General features: G+C 42.4%; 1 protein-coding gene across 7 annotated transcripts in view; it reads right to left on the bottom strand.

Moving 5' to 3' along the window:
• arap2 (ArfGAP with RhoGAP domain, ankyrin repeat and PH domain 2) overlaps positions 1-18,478 on the bottom strand; it is a 413,638-nt gene that overhangs the window by 131,375 nt on the left and 263,785 nt on the right. For all 7 annotated transcript variants that reach the window (XM_068036991.1, XM_068037024.1, XM_068037005.1 and 4 more), the window contains 2 exons: positions 10,875-10,977; positions 7,053-7,251 (listed from right to left, as the gene is read on the bottom strand). In XM_068036991.1, the coding sequence (XP_067893092.1) occupies positions 7,053-7,251; positions 10,875-10,977 (302 nt within the window). The remainder of the gene's footprint in view (positions 1-7,052; positions 7,252-10,874; positions 10,978-18,478) is intronic.

Below are 18,478 nucleotides of genomic sequence, written 5' to 3'. Positions count from 1 at the left end.
TTTCTTCAGCATTAAGAACCATATTGAAATAGTTCTCTAATAACATGGTTTTAGTCACTAATTTAGGTACACTACTTCCAACCTATTTTACACAACTCAACATTTGGTCATTGCACAGCTACATATCATTGTGCATACTGAAACTTTTTATGATGCTATATTATGTAAATCATGTGCCTGTATGTTGTGGTGTCATGGATCAATTCCACTGTGATATTAACAGATGAAAGATCATTTGTTTGTATTTAAAATGACCAGGTTAACACCTCTGTTAAAATAGCATCCAAAGTAATATCATACAACTGCATTGGACTAAAAATTGGTCGGGCGCGGGGGTCATAATCCACAAAGTGCCCATGCCGGTTCCATTGGATGGGGGCTGCATATACATTTGGTGATGCCACCTCATTATCATGATGGTAGCATAGGGCCGAGCATCTGCTACACTGTCGGCTCTCTCTGCACTCAGCACAGGACTGAACAGCGTTGTGCTGATAGAACACTGGCTGCACCATGTGCTGTTTTTAAAAATGTACTCTGTCCCTCTTCAAGGGAAGCTGCACTGAATAATATTTCTGCAATTTAAAACATGGAAAATGGAACAGCAGGGCAGAGTCAGGGTTCCAGAGTAACGGATGTGGCGCTGGAGGCATTAGTAATGGAGGTGGGCAGGAGGAGAGGTGCCATGCTTGATGGGGCCAGGCGGCCGTCAAGGACACCCTCAGAAGGGAGTGGGAGTAGGTGGTTAGGGAGGTCAATTCCTGGCATCTGGCCCAGCAGACCTGGCAGCAGTGCCACAGGAGGTCTACTGTTAGCATCTGTAAAGCGGAAAGACAAGGAACCTGCCTTTTCCTTTTATAGATGCTTATGAACCTGCTCTGAAATCCCAGAATTTGAAGTTTTTCTTTTGTTGATATGCATCAGCTTGATCACCACAAAGAAGCTAGCATGCATTGTAGCACATCTGGCTTCAACTGTCATGTACATATGAATGCAGGGATACCAGTGGTGCAAAATTAAACAGCTGTATGAATTAAGGCAGAGTCAGGACAAGGAAGAAGCAGCTGTTGTAGGAAGGGAAGTTTCAGACAACAAATGTAGATGGAAGATGGAAGCAATGTATGCCAACAGTACATCGGTTTACTTACAGGTAAATGGTGAGATTTGGGTTTATGTTTGGAATTCCCTAAACAAATTACTGATTTTCTGCTTTTGTCAGAGATAATACTAACCTGATGTCCCAAAGTGGCATCCCATTTGGGCCAGAGGAGAATGTGTGTTGGGGGAAGACCAAGAAGGAAGGAAATAAGTTAAATATGGGATAAAGGTAATGATAGAGTAACAGCACTCACTAAGCCATTCTTTGCCTGCAACCATTACCACTTCATGACAAATGCAGCAATGTTATGGAAACACCTTCACCTCTATGTTCTCCTCCAAGTCACACATCATCTTGACTTGGATATGAATACCCATTTATTTATTGTTGCTGGAACAATATCCTAGAATTTCCTACCAAACACCATTACGGAAGCACCATCATCACAAGGTCTGCGGTGTTCAAGGAGACAGTCCTACTACTTCTCAGGACAAGTAGGAAAGGCCAATGAATACAGCCACATCTCCAGAATAAAATAAAAAGTAGATGGAACAGAGTTATTGGATGTAGAAGTTTTGTATTGTGGTACAAGGTCTCAACCATTGGTTCTTTGCTTTATATTTAACATGAGCAGTAAATACAGTTTATTTTTCAAGTGGGAGCTATAATAGGTTACAACATATGGAAATTGTGATTCTGTGCTATCAGGTTTGAACAAGCCAAAGTTATTGTAAGATGATTGCTGAAAGCACAAAAAGGTGAGGAACATTTATATTGTCTTGGCGAATGGGGAAATGCAGCTGCAAGGCACATGAACATCGGGAAGATGTACAGGGACCCTGAACAACAACGCAAGCCTTTTCTGAAATTCCTACAGAGAACCTACTGCCTGGCCACAACACGGGCAATTGAGAAATCAAAGATAAATAGCAAAAAAGCATTCAGTCAGGAAGAATACAGCTTAGCTTCCCTATCATAACCAACTGGCTTTCAAATGATGAAAATCTGCACCTCCACTAAATCATGCGGAAATCTATTCCAAGTGTTGATTAATATTAGTGTGAAGAAATTCATTCTTGGATCACGTGAGTAAGAAAATAATTACTGCAATTATCACTATGCAATTGATCCTTTGTGGAACACTGGAGAAGACAAGACAGAACGCTACAGGCACAAACATTAGTTGAGTATAAACATGATTTGTACAGATATAACCTTAAGGGAAATTGTACGTGTTGTCAAATCTGTAGTCTTTAATGATAGAATTATTAAACTGATCAGGAATCATTTCAATATCCAGGAATTTATTTGGGTGGGGCTGGGGGTGAGGTGTGGGGGAAGGTAGGAGTGAAGGGAATTCTACAAAACTTAAAACCATGGCCTAGAAATCTGGTAATGACTCTCCTGTTTTTCAGGTGTGCAACATGGCAGCCGGTGCACACACATCCAGAGGCAGAGGTCTGCCATATTGGTTATAGGTATCAAAAGATGCACCCAAAGCCTGTTCTTCAAACAGCCATCAGGGCTTTTCCATATACCAATAAGGGGCTGAATGCCTATTTCGTGCTCCCTTTATGCAATTGGTTTGCCCTGATTGCAGCCACCACTCGGCTGGCTGTATTTACTGAAACCAGGCCTGAAATTCATGCCACCCCAAAGAGTGGGATAGTGGCAGGGGGTGAGTGGCGTGGTCGTGTAAAATGGAGCAGGAGGCTCCGGGAGCCCTTCCTGATCCGCTCCTGCCTCCTCCGCCACTTTACGTAGGGCAGCGGAGGCGAAAAACGGCCCGCCTGCCCCAGGCCACTTAAGGGCCTTTGTCCGCCTCCACCTGGATTTCACGCATGGCAAGAGAGCGTCCTAGACCTAAGAGAAGCCATCTGGCAAAAGTAGGCGACTCTCATGATCGGGCACCCTGTGCCCGATGGAGGGCCCCCCCCACTACACCAATCACCTCCAACACCCAACATGCTCCCCCTCCCCCCACCTGAGCACCCTTGCATCGCTGGGGCCCGTTTGATTACCCCCGGCGAGGCAACCAAAACTTACCTTTATTCCAGGCTCCCCGACATCTTCTCGTCACGCTCGGCTGTAATCCCAACAGTGGCCACCACTCCCAGTGACGCTGCTGGGACTAAGAGCTGCCGGCCCGCTGATTGGCCGGCAACTCTAATAGTCGGGACTTCCTCCCTCAAGGGGGTGGGAGTCCCACCTCACACCAATTGAAGCCCGGTGACCCACAAAATATGGGTCGATCGACAGGTGAGGCGGAAGTGGGTTCGCCACCTACTTTTCAGTCAGTGGCCAGCTCCCGTCCGCCTAGGGTAAAATCCCGGCCTAGGTCTACGTGCAGCCTAACCAATGGTCTTTAAAGGGACCAGTGCTGACTTCTACAAGAAAAGGAAAAATACTTGCCTGTATATAAATTCAGGAGGTGAAGGACTGCAGTAAAACCATGGGCTGCTGCTGGCCACCAGTTACCCCCCTTATGTTTACTGCATTCTCCTCATTCCTTGGTCACTGACCTCCATTTCCTGATCACCTGTCTTTCAAGATCTGGCCAAGGGTCACACTGGCCCCAAATCCAAATAGTCTTTGCCAAGCTGTCTGGGGATGCCCAGTAGATGTCTGCAGGTTGCTGGTTGGATTTACATGAGGCCTGAGATCCAATATCAGGTGGGCCACAGGCCTGTGGCATGCACACAAGAAGTGTGATGATACAAAAAAAATGAACAAAACCTGAAGAGTTGAAAAAAAAGACTGTCTTTTAAAAATGAATGTTTTAAAAATGAACCTTTTAAAAGTGAACAATGCTCCAAAATGTCCACTGAGGGGGGAAAAAAGGGGCTTGGCCTTTTGTATATTCAAGTTGACAGGAACAAAGAAAAATCTTCAAAACTAAGAAGTGTCAATTGCACCCGTCCTAAAATATTCCAAGATTGAATGTCTTCTTCCGAAACAAAGACGGTGTGAAGTAAACACATCCTGGGACATTGTGCGATCACAATGAGAGAAGAGACCAAAGCGTCTCCTACCAGGAGCTGAGAAGGAACACAGCTTTACCTTAAAAAAACAGCCTCGAGAGAGACACTCCAGAAAGAGAAAGTAGCATCCAAAAGCTTGCTTCCAGCAAACCAGAAGGCACGTGCCTAGCTGTAGAATCCTACATCTACACTTTATAGAGCAGTGAACTAGAACTAATCCACTGACTTCAACTGAACTTAACAATTACCTCAGGCCTGCACCTCAGAACTCAATTTCCAAGAGAAGTCAACAGGTTTACCGTGACCTCCCCCCACTTATAATCACTTCCCCCTTTATCTATCACTTCTTGTGTGTGTGTGTGTGCGCGCACACATGCATATGCGCGCTTGAGCGAATGCATGAGTAGATGCGGTTGCGGCAATTTCGGGATAAGGCGTATTGATCAATAAACAATTGATTTTCTGTTTTTAAACCTACAAGAAAACCTGTTGGTGTCTGTTTATTTGACAAATAATACACCAAGGCATTAAACCCGAATAACAAAACACACTTGCTGCGGTCAGGTGGGGAGTTGAACCGTGGAAACCATCCACATCTACCACATAGTTGTAGCACCTTATCTGTTCCTGCACAGAGATCATTTGAATTTAATGAGTTCTATGACAACCCTTTTCAGCGAGTGATGGTCAAAATATCATATGATTTGTTGAATTTGAAAGATAACTCTAAGTTCTAGCAATGCCCCAGGAAAAATCTGTGCAAGCAATAGAACTGCACCTGGGAATTTCTGCAGATGTTCTCTGATCTCCTGCTATTACTTTGGCTGAAATCCACAGAAATGGCAATTTAGTCCAGAGTTTCCATCGAGCTTCTGCTGCAGGTACAATGGGATATTGGGAGAGCTCCCCTCCAACCCCCCGGGAATTCTATCCCCTCTTGTGCAAAGCTTCATCTTTCATATTTGGTTCAATGATTTGGATTGATAACCTTTAAAGCGCTTAGACTTCTGCCATAAATGCTAGCAATTCTTGTGCTGGTGCCTCAATCATAATATTGTGCAGGAGTAATACAATAAGTGTTATGCCCGTGACATGTAAAGACTGGACTCTGGTAAATATAACCCAAGTTAACCGGGTCAGGAGAGCTTAACAGGTATGTATTGTTCTGATCCAAGAGCAAACACTGGAGTAGAACTTCACTACATTATCAGAATGGTTCCAGGGGTGAGGAACTTTAGTTACAAGGTTAGGTTGGAGAAGCTGGGATTGTTCTTCTTGGAGCAAAGGAGATTGAAGGGAGATTTGCTAGAGATGTACAAGATTATGACTGGCTTAGATAAGGTAGACAATGAAAAGCTGTTCCCATTAGCTGATGGTACAAGGGCTAGGGGACACAGATTTAAGGTTTTGGGCAAGAGATGCAAGGTAGATGTGAAGGAGAAATTATTTTATGCAGCGAGAGGTAATGACCTGGAACTCACTGCCTACTAAACAATAAGGGGTCTCCCATTTAAGACAGAGTTGAGGAGGAATTTCTTCTCTCAGAGATTAATCATTAATCATAAATTCTCATCATTAATCTTTGGAATTCTCTTCCCTGGAGAGCAGTGGAGGCTGGGTCATTGGATATATTCGAGGCTGAGCTAGACAGATTTTTGATCTACAAAGGAACAACGGTTTATAGGGAGCAAGCAGGAAAGTGGAGTTAAGGCCAAAATAAGATCCACCATGATCTTATTGAATAACAGAGCAGGCTCAAAGAGCCAAATGGCCTACTCCTGCTCTTATTTGTTATGTAATAATGACAATTTAAAATGTATTTATTGGCTGCGTAGTGCTTCGAGTATCCTGTGGAAGTGAAAAGTACCATATAAATGCAAGTTCTATCTTTCTTATTTGAACATAAAAACAATTGGAAAAATTACATTTATTCTTATTTAGAAATCATCTAGCATTAAGTAATGCTGAGGTTCACCAAATGTCAAATAAGTACGACTGTTCAATCTATTGGTCATTTAGCAATTATACATTCACTAAGCAGCTCAAAGTCAGTTACAATATCCATTAACAATTCAGGATTTCTTTTTCAAATGAACCCAAATTCTCTTAGTAACAGAATTAAATACATTTTTAAAATGTGTTAATTTTAAATTTGAACATTTCAAAAATATATATTTGATCCAAAACTGAAGCATCGTGTAGTATAATGTATTATAAGATCATAATTAACTCTGCAGGGACTCAATGTGCTGATGTGTATTTTGGTTTAATATATAATAAATGTTCATACTGGACCTTGGCTCTGCTTTGTTACGACATGATTTCCAACCCTATAAAAATGAATCCTAAAAAATTCTGCCCTCAAAGTATGAATATATATATTTAGGAATTATTTAATATTTTTAGGATAACTTTGTTTAATGAGAGAATTTGGCAGGTGGCAAACTGCAGTGCACAATTTTTAAAATTAAAACTTAATAGCAATATTTTAATAACCTGAAAGCAAGCTAGTGGAGTGACTTCAGTTATATGTAGCGACTGGAGAACCTAGCACTGTTCTCCTCAGAGCAGAGAAGGTTAAAGAGAGAATTGAATGAGGTGTTTAAAATAATGAGGGGCTTTGTTACAGTAAAAAAGGAGAAACTGTTTCCACTGACACGATGGTCAGAAACCAGAGCGCACAGATTTCAGACAACTGGTGAAAGAACCAAAGAGGAAATGAAAAGCTTTTGTTTTAAACGAGAGTGTTATTTCTGGAATGCATTGCCTGAAACGGTGGTAGTAACATTCAAAAGGGAATTAAATGCATTTTCAAAAAGGAAACATTTGCAGGGCTATGGGGAAAGAGCAGGGCAGTACGACTAATTGGACAGCTCTACCAAAGAGTTAATACAGACACAAGAGGCTGAGTTGCCTGCACTCGCATTGCAACATTGTATGATTTTAGCAGATGCAGTGTATCAAAATCTTACTAAGTTCTTGCAGTCTCTTTAAATGGACTGAATCCTCTTCAGCCATATCCTTCTCAGAACAGAAACAGAGTTGTGATTTCTCTAATGCAAACCAGCCTGCTTTCCAGTGCTCTAGATTATGCACATCCTTGTAGTACAGCCAGCCAATCAGTTCATAATCTCTCTTGGACAGGATTTCCACCACTGCAGGTACAAAACACTAGAAAGCACAAGTCAAATCAGGAAGCTTTAGAACTGTGGACAACAATGCATTTTTCCAAAAATAAACAGATCTGATTACACACCATTTACCCAGCATTTCTAATTTAACTAACTGGCCTCACATTTACAAGAAAACACTTTTCATACATTGGTTGTAAAAAACAAAATGTGTTTTTACAGTAATGTTCTGTACACCACCAAATTGTATTCTGTAGATGTGTTGCATCAAAAACCATTTTGATTTTTCTATATGTACAACAGGGTCAATATCAGTGGAGTGAGAACGGATCTGTCCTCGGTAAATTGGAATCAAAGATTGGCAGGCTAACAGACCAGAACTAACAGAACAATGGGCTGCTTTTAAAGAGATGGTTCGGGTACAGTCGGGAACCATCTCCTCTTGTTCGGGACCAAAAAGGGGATCTATTTGTGGAGGCAGAGGGCATGGCTGAGGTGCTAACTGAGGACTTTGCATCTGTCTTTACCAAGAAAAAATATGCTGCCAAAGCCATGGTGAAAGGGGGTAGTTGAGACACTGGATGGGCTAAACATTGATAAAGAGGAGGTGCTAGAAGGCGGCATTAAGAGCCAATAAATCCCTAGAACTAGGTGGAATGCATCCGAGGATGCTGAGGGAAGTCAAGGTGAGAGGGTGGCATGCTGTGCCAAAGGACTGGAGAAATATAAATGTTACACTCTTGGACTGGAGGAAGGTAGAAAATGTGGTTTCCCTAGGGGTCAGTAAGAGAACCACTGCTTTTCCTGAAATATATTAATGACCTAGACTTGGGCATACAAGGCACAATTTCAAAATTTGCAGACACAAAACTAGGAAGTATTGTGAACAGGACGGTGATAGACTTCATGAAGACATAGACAGGCTGGTGGAATGGGCATTCACATGGCAGATAAAATTTAATGCAGAGAAGTGTGAAGAGATACATTTTGGTAGGAAGAATGAGGAAAGGTAATATAAAAGAAAGGGTACAATTCTAAAGGGGGTGCAGGAACAGAGAGACCTGTGGGCACAGGTGCACAATGCAAAGATGGCAAGGCAGGTTAGAAAGTGGTTAAAATGGCGGATGAGATGCTGGGCTTCATAAATAGAGGCATAGAGTACAAAAGCAAGAAAGTTATGATGAACCTCTGTAAAACACTGGTTCGGCTTCAACTGGAGTATTGTGTCCATTACAGGGCACCACACTTTAGTAAGGACATGAAAGGTTTTACAGAGAGAGCAGAAAACATTTATGAGAATAGTTGGATATATTAGAGAAGCTGGGTTACCTTCCTTTGGGAAGGTTGAGAGGAGATTTGATAGAGGTGTTCAAAATCATGAAGAGAAACTGTTCCCATTGGCGCAAGGGAACCAGAGGACACAGATTTAAAGATGATTGGCAAAAGAACCAATGGTGACATGAGGAAAAACTTTTTTATCCAATGAGTGGTTAGGGCCTGGAATGCACTGCTTTAGAAAGTGGTGGCGGCAGATATAATCATGGTTTTCAAAAGGGAATTGGATAAGTACTAAAGAAAAAAAAAATTGCAGGGCTGCAGGGAAAGGGCGGGGGAATGGGACTAGTTGAGTTGCTCTTACAGAGAGATGACATGGACACAGTGGCCTGAATGGCCTCCTTCATGCTGTAACCATTCTATGATTCTATACAAGTTCCTCCCTGTGGCATTGTTTCTGATGAATCAGTAGATATCAGATTCACTGAGGTTTCCACACAGAACACTTGATTTAAAAAAAAAACTAGTCTTCTTTGTTACAATTAGTGAATCCTGGTTTGTTTCTCTTGTGGTCACAACCAGCGGTGCAAAACCTATGTGCTGGGTATCAGCTGTGCTGTTGGGTTGGATTTTTCTTCTCCCACTGCCGGGAGTGGCAGCAGGCAAAAAAAAATCGCAGCCTGCACGCGTGGCCTAGGATAATGAGATGGTCGGGCTGCCCCCCCCGCTCCTCAATCTTGTGGAGGGGGCGGGCTCTCCGCTGCTGGCAATGGCGCCAGCTGCCTGTGCACAGACTCTGGCACCACTTTTAAAGGGCAGCCAGCCCTGCTGGGTCATTTACATTTTTAAAAGGCTTCCCCCACCAATGTACTGTCTATAAATCTATTGCCCCTTCCCCCCTCCCAAAAACAATTAATTTCAACATTTTCCCTCTTCACCCCCCCCCCCCCCAAAAGAATTGCCTTCAACACTTGACCTTCCTTCCCTCAAACCAATCAAAGTGCAGACGTCTCCTCTTCCCACACTCCCCTACACTAGTAATTTGCATTAGAGCCCATTCCCCGCACTCCCCCTCCACCCCCACCCTGCACTAAAAACCATGAGTTCCCCTCTTCCCCACTACTGCAGCGCCTGCTTTCCCTGGACGGAAAAGTGAAGGTGCGTGAGTGCCGACCGCCACTTGGAAGATCGCAGCCCGAAGGCAAGATCGTTGTTGATTTTATTTAAAATAAAAACAAGAAATGCTGGAAATACGCAGCAGGTCTGGCAGCATCTGTGGAGAGAGAAGCAGAGTTAACGTTTCAGGTCAATGACCCTTCATCAATGTATTAATTTCATTAACTTAAATATGATAATCTGGGTCCTGTCGCCCAGCGACTGGGGTGCCGCCATGGAGCCTCGCCGCCGCCGGGAAGATCGAGCCCGGCACTCCTGGTGCCGGGCTCCAATGCAGGCTGCTACCGGAACGACCTTCTGCACCCCCAACCCCTCACCATGCAACCCAATGTCGGGAGCTCAGTAAAATCCCAGCCATTATGGGTCTCACATAGTATTAAGCATGTAAACTGTGTTATTATAAACCACTTCAGACTAGAAAGTACTGTTGACATTTCAGCAGGCAGATACTTAATGCGGTCATGTAACATTTCTGTATCCATCTTTTTAATGCAGGTGCTAATACATTTACTACAGTGGATAGAGGCTGTCATACATATGCAATGTATTTATCCATTAATATGGCAAACAGTCACTAGGCACTAGATATTAAAATTAGTAAAGTCTGTAAAACATGCTACTTAATCAGTATTAGGTCCAAGATGTGATCGCTATGCAAAAATAGATTCACTGTTCTTCCCAGTTTTCCTTTGTAGCCTATCTCCTAAACAAATTTGATCATTTTACAGTACTCCAAGTGCCAATTTATTTGGTAACCATCACAACTGAGGGAGCAGATTGAAATGTCAGAAAGCCCTGGGGCTAAAGGTTTGTGGTATCTGAATTGTGACTGAGTGCTCTGACTGTTACATAACTGAGTTACAAATAAAATCCAGTTAGAAAAAGCAGCTGTCATACAGTTTTACTTCATTCTGGTTAATAAATTTTATTACATGGATTATAACATTACTGTCATAGGCTCAATTTAATTCAGTTTTAAATAAAACGTTCCTCAATCTGTAGATGCTATTATATTTTTTATTGTATATGGACTCAGAATATTTTACTGTGTCATTTTAAAGGGATTGACAGAGCCAGAAGCATATTGAGCATTTATAAATGGTAATAACATGCAAAATCACAGGACTCAGAAGCAAAAAGTAAATCCCCATGATATTTAAAAAGCCTTGGGCACCTTCAACACAAAAAATATATTTCAAAGTTATTTTTCACCTTCGATATTGCCCGGGTCCAGTCTTTTAGAATTTCAACATTATCAGTGCCAAAGGAGAAGACACGTTCTGACAGCAAATACATCTCAAAGGTATAGCTTAGCCTGAGGCAAACAAGAAGAAAGAACAGCATTAAAATCTTGTAATAAGAAGGCACTGGAGGCTCCTTCACAAACCTTAATGCTTCAAGCCGAAAGCAAGCTTGCTAATATTCTCATGCACTGGATTTCAAGTGGACTGAACAAAGTCTTTGTCAGATGATCACATATATTGACTTATTAGATTTGAATGAACTTTAGATAACCTTCTGCAGCTATACTCATCCCTTTTTTTTAATAAAGCCTTTGACAAGAAGCCCAAGTTTCAACAATTTGTGCAGCAAAAATTAGATGTTAAGACACTTGATGTAGAACCAGACTGGAATGAACTTGAACAGCCTCATTACAATAAACGTACCACTGGTGTATTATAAAGATTGGAACATAAATGCATTAAACACTCTGCATTTACATCTGAATTGGCATCTTTTGCATCATCACTAAATTGCATTTTCATCATTTGCAGTCCTGCTATACACAATGACACAAATACATTTCAGCACCAAACCAGAAAAAAAAAACACATAGAAAGTTGCATATGGATCAGTGTAGAAGTGAGTTCTTAAATTTTGAACCAGGAAGAAAAGAAAGGATAATTCTCATAATAGTATTGAATTTACTCAGGATATCATGGTACATAGCACGGTGACCACCAGAAGGGATATAAATGGTATTCTTATTCATAGGCCACAAAACCCTTGCTGTTTTCCACATTTCTTTGGTGGAGAATTGGTACAAGCCAATTTTTCGGCCTGCATATTGAGATGGTTGCCATTTCAGTTAATTTTCTATTCCAGAGTCAATGCAATGAGTTCTTGATGATTGTTTGGGCCTCCGCACAATCCACCTAGAGTCCTCAGAGCTTACTAACATATTAAAATGAGGGTAAGTGGCATTGACATGGCAAAATCTCACAAGTCATGTTCAAAATACACCAAGGTACTTTAGAACAAGATAAATAAAGCATATCCGTTGTCAGTAGCAGCCGAGACTGAAGGATGCAGGAACTCTGACAACTGATTATTGAAGCTGGGAAAGGTGTCACATGAATTGCCTCTGATTGCCTGTAGGACTGAGACCACTAGAATACTTTGATCCCATTCTGAAAACCAGGCACAAGATTCCCAAAGGGCGTTCCTTTGTTTGCAACAATAATGGAGCAAAGGAGAGCACACCACAGAGTGAGCTAATAATGGAGTGAGGTGAAGACAGACTAAGAATAGAATTTCCATAAAGGAAATCCAGCTAGAATGGAAATTCAGAGCTGAGAGGGGATGAAAAGAGTACTTTAGTTGTTAGTTAGGCAGATAAGAAAATAAACTGCATTCAGTTCCGGTATCACTCCTGTTTATTGTGTACACCAATGATTGGATACAGAACTTTACTGAGTAATGTCCAAAATTACAGATGATACTAAATTAATAGGCATAGTAACTTATTCTGAGGACCAAAAGTAGCAGGATGAGGATACTTATAAGGTGGTGGACTGGGCAAAAAAAAAAAGTGGCAGATTGAGTTCCATCATTTTCATGAAAATATAATCGAAGTAATAATTTTGGTTTGAACACGGGAGAGCTATATAAGGTGCAAGATCCAAGGGATTTGGGAATTCATGTTTGTCTGAACAGTGGAAAAGAACATGTGAAATTATGGGATTTATGGCAAGAGGTATAAAATATAAAAGTTGAGATGAAAAGTGAAATCTCATAAAACCTTAGTACAAATAATTTTGGGCTCCATACTATACGAAGGTTATTTAGGTCAGAGATTCAATAATGTACTGCTTGGTCGGAGGAAATGGAAACAACAAAGAAAGCCTTGAGAAATTGGAGCTGTTTTCATTAGAACAGAGGAGTTTTCCCAAGGTAAACATTATGCTGGGATGGGACAGCATAGATAGAAACAGACCATGTGCAATGATTGAGGAATCTAGGTAAAAAGGACATACACAGATTGAATGCATGATATTTAGGTCGGTAAGTATAAGAAACTCTTGTTTTTACAAAAAGACTGTTATGAGGCTGTGGAATGCACCATCGAAGGTGACTGAAGCAGAGACAATGACAGAATTTTCCCTCCAGGGTGGTGGGGGAGGAAACAGGGGGTGGTAAAACAGGTCAGGACTGTTTCAGGGTCCTGAACCCACCCGTGGGAGAAATAGTCAGTCAGTCACTCACAGTGATTTTCATGGAGTGACCAATTAAATGGCTAATCATTGGCCAGAGGGCAGGCTCACTGTCCAATTGAAGGCGGCGGGTGGGATCTCGAAGCTGGAGAGCCAATCTTGCTTGAAAGGGGCAGCAAGCTGCAACTGAGGGTAAGTAGGGGTGAGGGTGCTTCAAGATGGAGGCGCCCTCTGTCCAACTTTTTTTGAAATTAAATTTAAAAAATGGCTCTTGCAACCAGGCCACCACGATGTTGGGGCAGGTGGGGGGTGGTGTGGGGGTTAGGGAGAATTCCCTCCATAGGGTGGCCTATGGCTGCTTCTGCATCCCGACAGGCAGGGAGGCCTTCGAGGCCTGCCTAGAACACTGGCCCCACACCCCCGGCCTGCCATTAGGAAGCAGCTTTAAGGCTCCTAAACTAGTCCCCACTGCCTGCGGGAACCTAGAGGCCGACTGGAAAATCCCAGAGAGAACTGACATTTAGTGCCACTATTATCTCCATCCACAAGACACACAACAGAGTTTTTATGATTTTTCTCTCTGCTTCAGCTCATCCAGGACATCATGTAATTTGGCCTCACCAAGATTGTGTTTTATTTTCCTGCCTGCCAGCAAAAGGCCTGCTGCCTACTTCTGGTCATTCTGCCACATTCTCCAAATATGGTACAGAATCACACAAGCCATTCACAAGAGCTACCTGACAGTCAACTCACTGAGCCACGTACTTTTCCACTTCCCTGCTGCTCTCCCAAGTTGACTGTTGCAATTATCAATCATTTGAGGCTCTTTAAAAGGCTGCACTTTAATTTCCAAGTATCCCCCCACCAGTGCACTATTCCCATTTTCCACAGGTGTTGCACTGCTGAGCTACCAATGATACTTAAATGAGCTGACCATGCAAATAGTGGTACGGTCAACAACACGAGTTCTGACAAAATATCATTGACCTGAAACGCTAACTCTGTTTCTCTTCTCACAGTTGCTGCCAGACCCTCTCAGCATTTCCAGCATTTTCTGTTTTTATTTCAGATATCCAGCACCCACAGTATTCTGTTTTTATATCAAGAAGCTCAGTTCAATTTCCATTCTGATGCAGGGTCAACACATCTTTCCTCTCTGCTGAAGCTAACTGACATGCTGTGCCTTTCCAACATTTTCCATTTGTTTCAATATTCAAAAGTGAAAAAAATTCAGCATTTATTCACAGTCAGAAAAAGAGGAAGTATTTGCTGCAGCATTGACCGTTCACTAAAAATTCTGAATCAATATGAAGCTGTTATTAACTAGGTTTATTGAGCTCCCCTCCAAGCCACCACACCAACCTGACTAGGAACTTCACTGTTGCTTGGTCAAAATCCTGGAACCCCACTCCTAACAGCATTGTTGGTGTACCTACACCCAAGGACTTCAGCGATTCAAGAAGGCAGCTCACCACCACCTTCTCAAGGGCAATTAGGGATGGGCAATAAATGCTGGTAAAGCCAGTGATGCTCAAATCCCATGAATGAACGAATAAAAGAAAAAAAACAGGATGCATTCAAACAGCATTTGATTACAACCATGAAACAAGACGGAACCATGATTCATGGTTGAGGTCAATGATTGGAACACTATGCCAGGCTGGTCATTCTGACTGATGCATTCAAGGAAGTGAAAGGAAGAGCATCAAAAACATCTAACCAGTGAGTGTACACTCCCATTCCTTGCTTTGCCTCTCAGAATGCATTACTTCATGTATTGCTGCATTAAATTGCATCTGCTAGATATCTGCTCATTTCTTAACCTGGTTAGGAACACAGGAGCAGGAGTAGACCATTCAGCCCATCAAGCCTGCTCCACCATTCAATACGATCATGGCTGATCATCCACTTCAATGCCTTTTCCCCCACACTATCCCTATATCTTTTTATATCATTGGTAATTAGAAATCTGTCAATCTCTGCTTTGAACATACTCAATGACTGAGCTTCCACAGCCCTCTGAGGTAGAGAATTCCAAAGATTCACAACCCTCTGAGTAAAGAAATTTCTCCTCATCTCATCCTAAGTGGCTTCCCCCTGATTTTGAAATTGTGTTCCCTGGTTCTAGGCTCCCTGACCAGGGGAAACATCTTATCTGCATCTACCCTGTCTATCCCTTTAAGTATTTTGTAGGTTTCAATGAGATCACCTCTCATTCTTCAAAACTCTAGAGAATACAGGCTCAGTTTCCTCAGTTTTTCTTCATAGGACAGTTCGACCATCCCAGGAACAAGTCTGGTGAACCTTCATTACACTCCCTCTATGGCAATAATATCCTTCTAAGGTAAGGGGACCAAAACTGCACACAGTATTCTAGATGCAGTCTAACCAAGTTTCTATACAATTGAAGCAAGACTTCACTACTCCTGTAGTCAAATCCTCTTGCGACGAAGGCTAACATACCATTAGCCTTCCTAATTGCTTGCTGCACTTGCATGTTAGGTTTCAGCGACTTATTGATGAGGAAACCCAGGTCCCTTTGTACATCTACACTTTCTAATCTCTTGTAATTTAAGAAATACTCTGCACATTTATTCCTCACATAACCTCACATTTTTCCATCTGCCATATTCTTGCCCACTCACTAAGTCCGTCCTTGAAGCTGCTTTGTATCTTTGTCACAGCAAACGTTCCCACCTGGTTATGTGCCATTCATAAACTTGGAAAAGTACATTTGGTCCCCACATCCAAATCATTGATATATATTGCGAACAGCTGAGGCCCAAGTACTGATCCCTGTGGTACCTCACTAGTCACAGCCTGCCAACAAGAGAATGACCTGTTTATTCCTACTCTCTGTTTTCTGCCTATAAACCAATCCTTAATCCATGCCAGTACATTACCTCCTATCCCACGTACTTTAACTTTCCTAACCAACCTCCTGTGGGAGACTTGATCAAAAGCCTTCTGAAAATCCAAGTATACTACATTCATCAACTCTCCTTTATCTATTAGTAACATCCTCAAAAAATTCCAACAGTTTTGTCAAACACGATTTCTCATTCATAAATCCATGTTGACTATGCCCAATCAGATTTTTATTATCCAAATGTCCATTTATCGCATCCTTTAGAATAGATTCTGGCATTTTCCCTACTATTGATGTAAGACTAACAGTTCCCTGTTTTCTCTCTCCCTCCCTTCTTTAATAGTGGGGTGACAATTGCTACCTTCCAATCTGCAGCAACCGCTCCAGAATCTGCAGAATTTTCAAAGATGATCACCAATGCATCCACTATCTCCATAGCTATCTCGTTCAACACTCTGGGATGTAGAATATCAGGTCCCAGGGACGTATCAAACTTCAGCCCCATTAATTTCTTCAATACAACCTTCTCACTAATAGTAATTTCCTTCAATTCCTCATTCTCCCTAGTCCCTTGGATCTCTAAATCTGGGAGATTTCTTGTATCTTCCTCAGTGAAGACAGGCACAAAACAATCATTTAGCTTCTCTGCCATTTCTGTATTCCACATTATAAATTCTCCTGACTCTGACTGCAATGGACCCAAATTTCTCTTAACCAAACATTTCCTTTTTACGTGCCTATAGAAGCTGCTACAATCTGTTTTTATGTTTTTTGCTGGTTTACATTCTGTTTTTAAAATTCGTTCATGGGATGTGCGTGTCGCTTTTTGGGCCAGCATTTGTCAATCCCTAATTGCCCTTGAGAAGGTGGTGGTGAGCTGCCTTCTTGAACTGCTGCAGTCCATGTGGGGTAGGTACACCCACAGTGCAGTTAGAAAGTGAGTTCCAGGATTTTGACCCAGCAACAGTGAAGGAATGACAAAATAGGTCCAAGTCAGGATGGTGTGTGGCTTGGAGGGGAACTTGCAGGTGGTGGTGTTCCCATGCATTTGCTGCCATTGTGCTTCTAGGTGGTAGAGGTCGCTGGTTTGGAAGGTGTTAGCTCAGGTGCCTTGCTGCAGTGCTTCTTGTAGATGGTACACACTGCTGCCACTGTGCGTCGATGGTAGAGGGAGTGAATGTTTGTGGATGGGGTGCCAATCAAGTAGGCTGCTTTGTCTTAGATGGCGTCAAGCTTCTTGAGTGTTGTTGGAGCTGTTGCATCCATCCAGGCAAGTGGAGAGTATTCCATCACACTCCTGACTTATGCCTTGTAGATGGTGGATAGGCTTTGGGGAGTCAGGAGGGGAGTTACTCGCCACAAGATTCCTAGCCTTTGACCTGCTCTTGTAGCCACGGTATTGATATGGCTACTCCAGTTCAGTTTTTGCTCAATGGTAACCCCTAGGATGTTGATAGTAGGGGATTTAGTGATTGTAATGCCACTGAAAGCAAAATTAAAGCACATGGGATTAGGGGTAAGGTACTGACATGGATAGAGAACTAGTTGGCAGACAGGAAACAAACAAAAGGAATAAACGGGTCTTCTTCCGAGTGGCAGGCAGTGACTAGTGGGGTACTGCAGGGATCAGTGCGAGGACCCCAGCTTTTCACAATACATATTGATGATATAGATGAGGGAATTAAATGTAATATATCCAAGTTTGCAGACGACACAAAGCTGGGTGGGAGTGTGAGCTGTGAGGAAGATGCAGAGAAGCTCCAGTGTGATGTGGACAGGTTGAGTGAGTGGGCAAATACATGGCATATGCAGTGTAATGTGGATAAACATGAGGTTATCCACTTTGGTGGAAAAAACAGGAAGGCAGATTCGCTGAACGGTGACAGATTACGAAAGAGGAAGGTGCAGCGAGACCTGGGTGTCCTTGTGCACCAGTCGCTGAAAGTAAGCATGCAGGTGAAGCAGGCAGTTAAGAAGGCAAATGGTATGTTGGCCTTCATAGCGAGAGGATTCAAGTACAGGAGCAGGGATGTCTTGCTGCAATTATACAAGGCCTTGGTGAGACCACATCTGGAGTATTGTGTGCAGTTTTGGTCTCCTTATTTGAGGAAGGATGTTCTTGCTATAGAGGGAGTGCAGCGAAGGTTCACCAGACTGATTCCTGGGATGGCAGGACTGACGCATGAAGAGAGATTGGATCGATTAGGCTTGTATTCGCTAGAGTTCAGAAGAATAAGAGGGGATGTCATAGAAATCTACAAAATACTAATTGGACCGAACAGACTAGATGCCGGAAGGATGTTCCCAATGGCGGGGGAGTCCAGGCCAGGGATCACAGTCTAAGGATAAGGGGTAAGCCATTTAGGACTGAGATGAGGAGAGATTTCTTCACCCAGAGAGTGGTGAACCTGTAGAATTCTCTACCACGGAAAGAGTTGAGGCCAAATCATTAATTATATTCAAGAAAGAGTTAGATATAGTTCTTAGGGCTAATGGGATCAAGGGATATGGGG

The sequence above is a fragment of the Heterodontus francisci genome, chromosome 1 (genome assembly GCF_036365525.1).
Source record: "Heterodontus francisci isolate sHetFra1 chromosome 1, sHetFra1.hap1, whole genome shotgun sequence".
In the NCBI taxonomy this organism is placed as follows: domain Eukaryota; kingdom Metazoa; phylum Chordata; class Chondrichthyes; order Heterodontiformes; family Heterodontidae; genus Heterodontus; species Heterodontus francisci.
The sequence above is the reverse complement of the archived record's forward strand: the minus strand, read 5'-3'. Positions and strand labels throughout refer to the sequence as shown.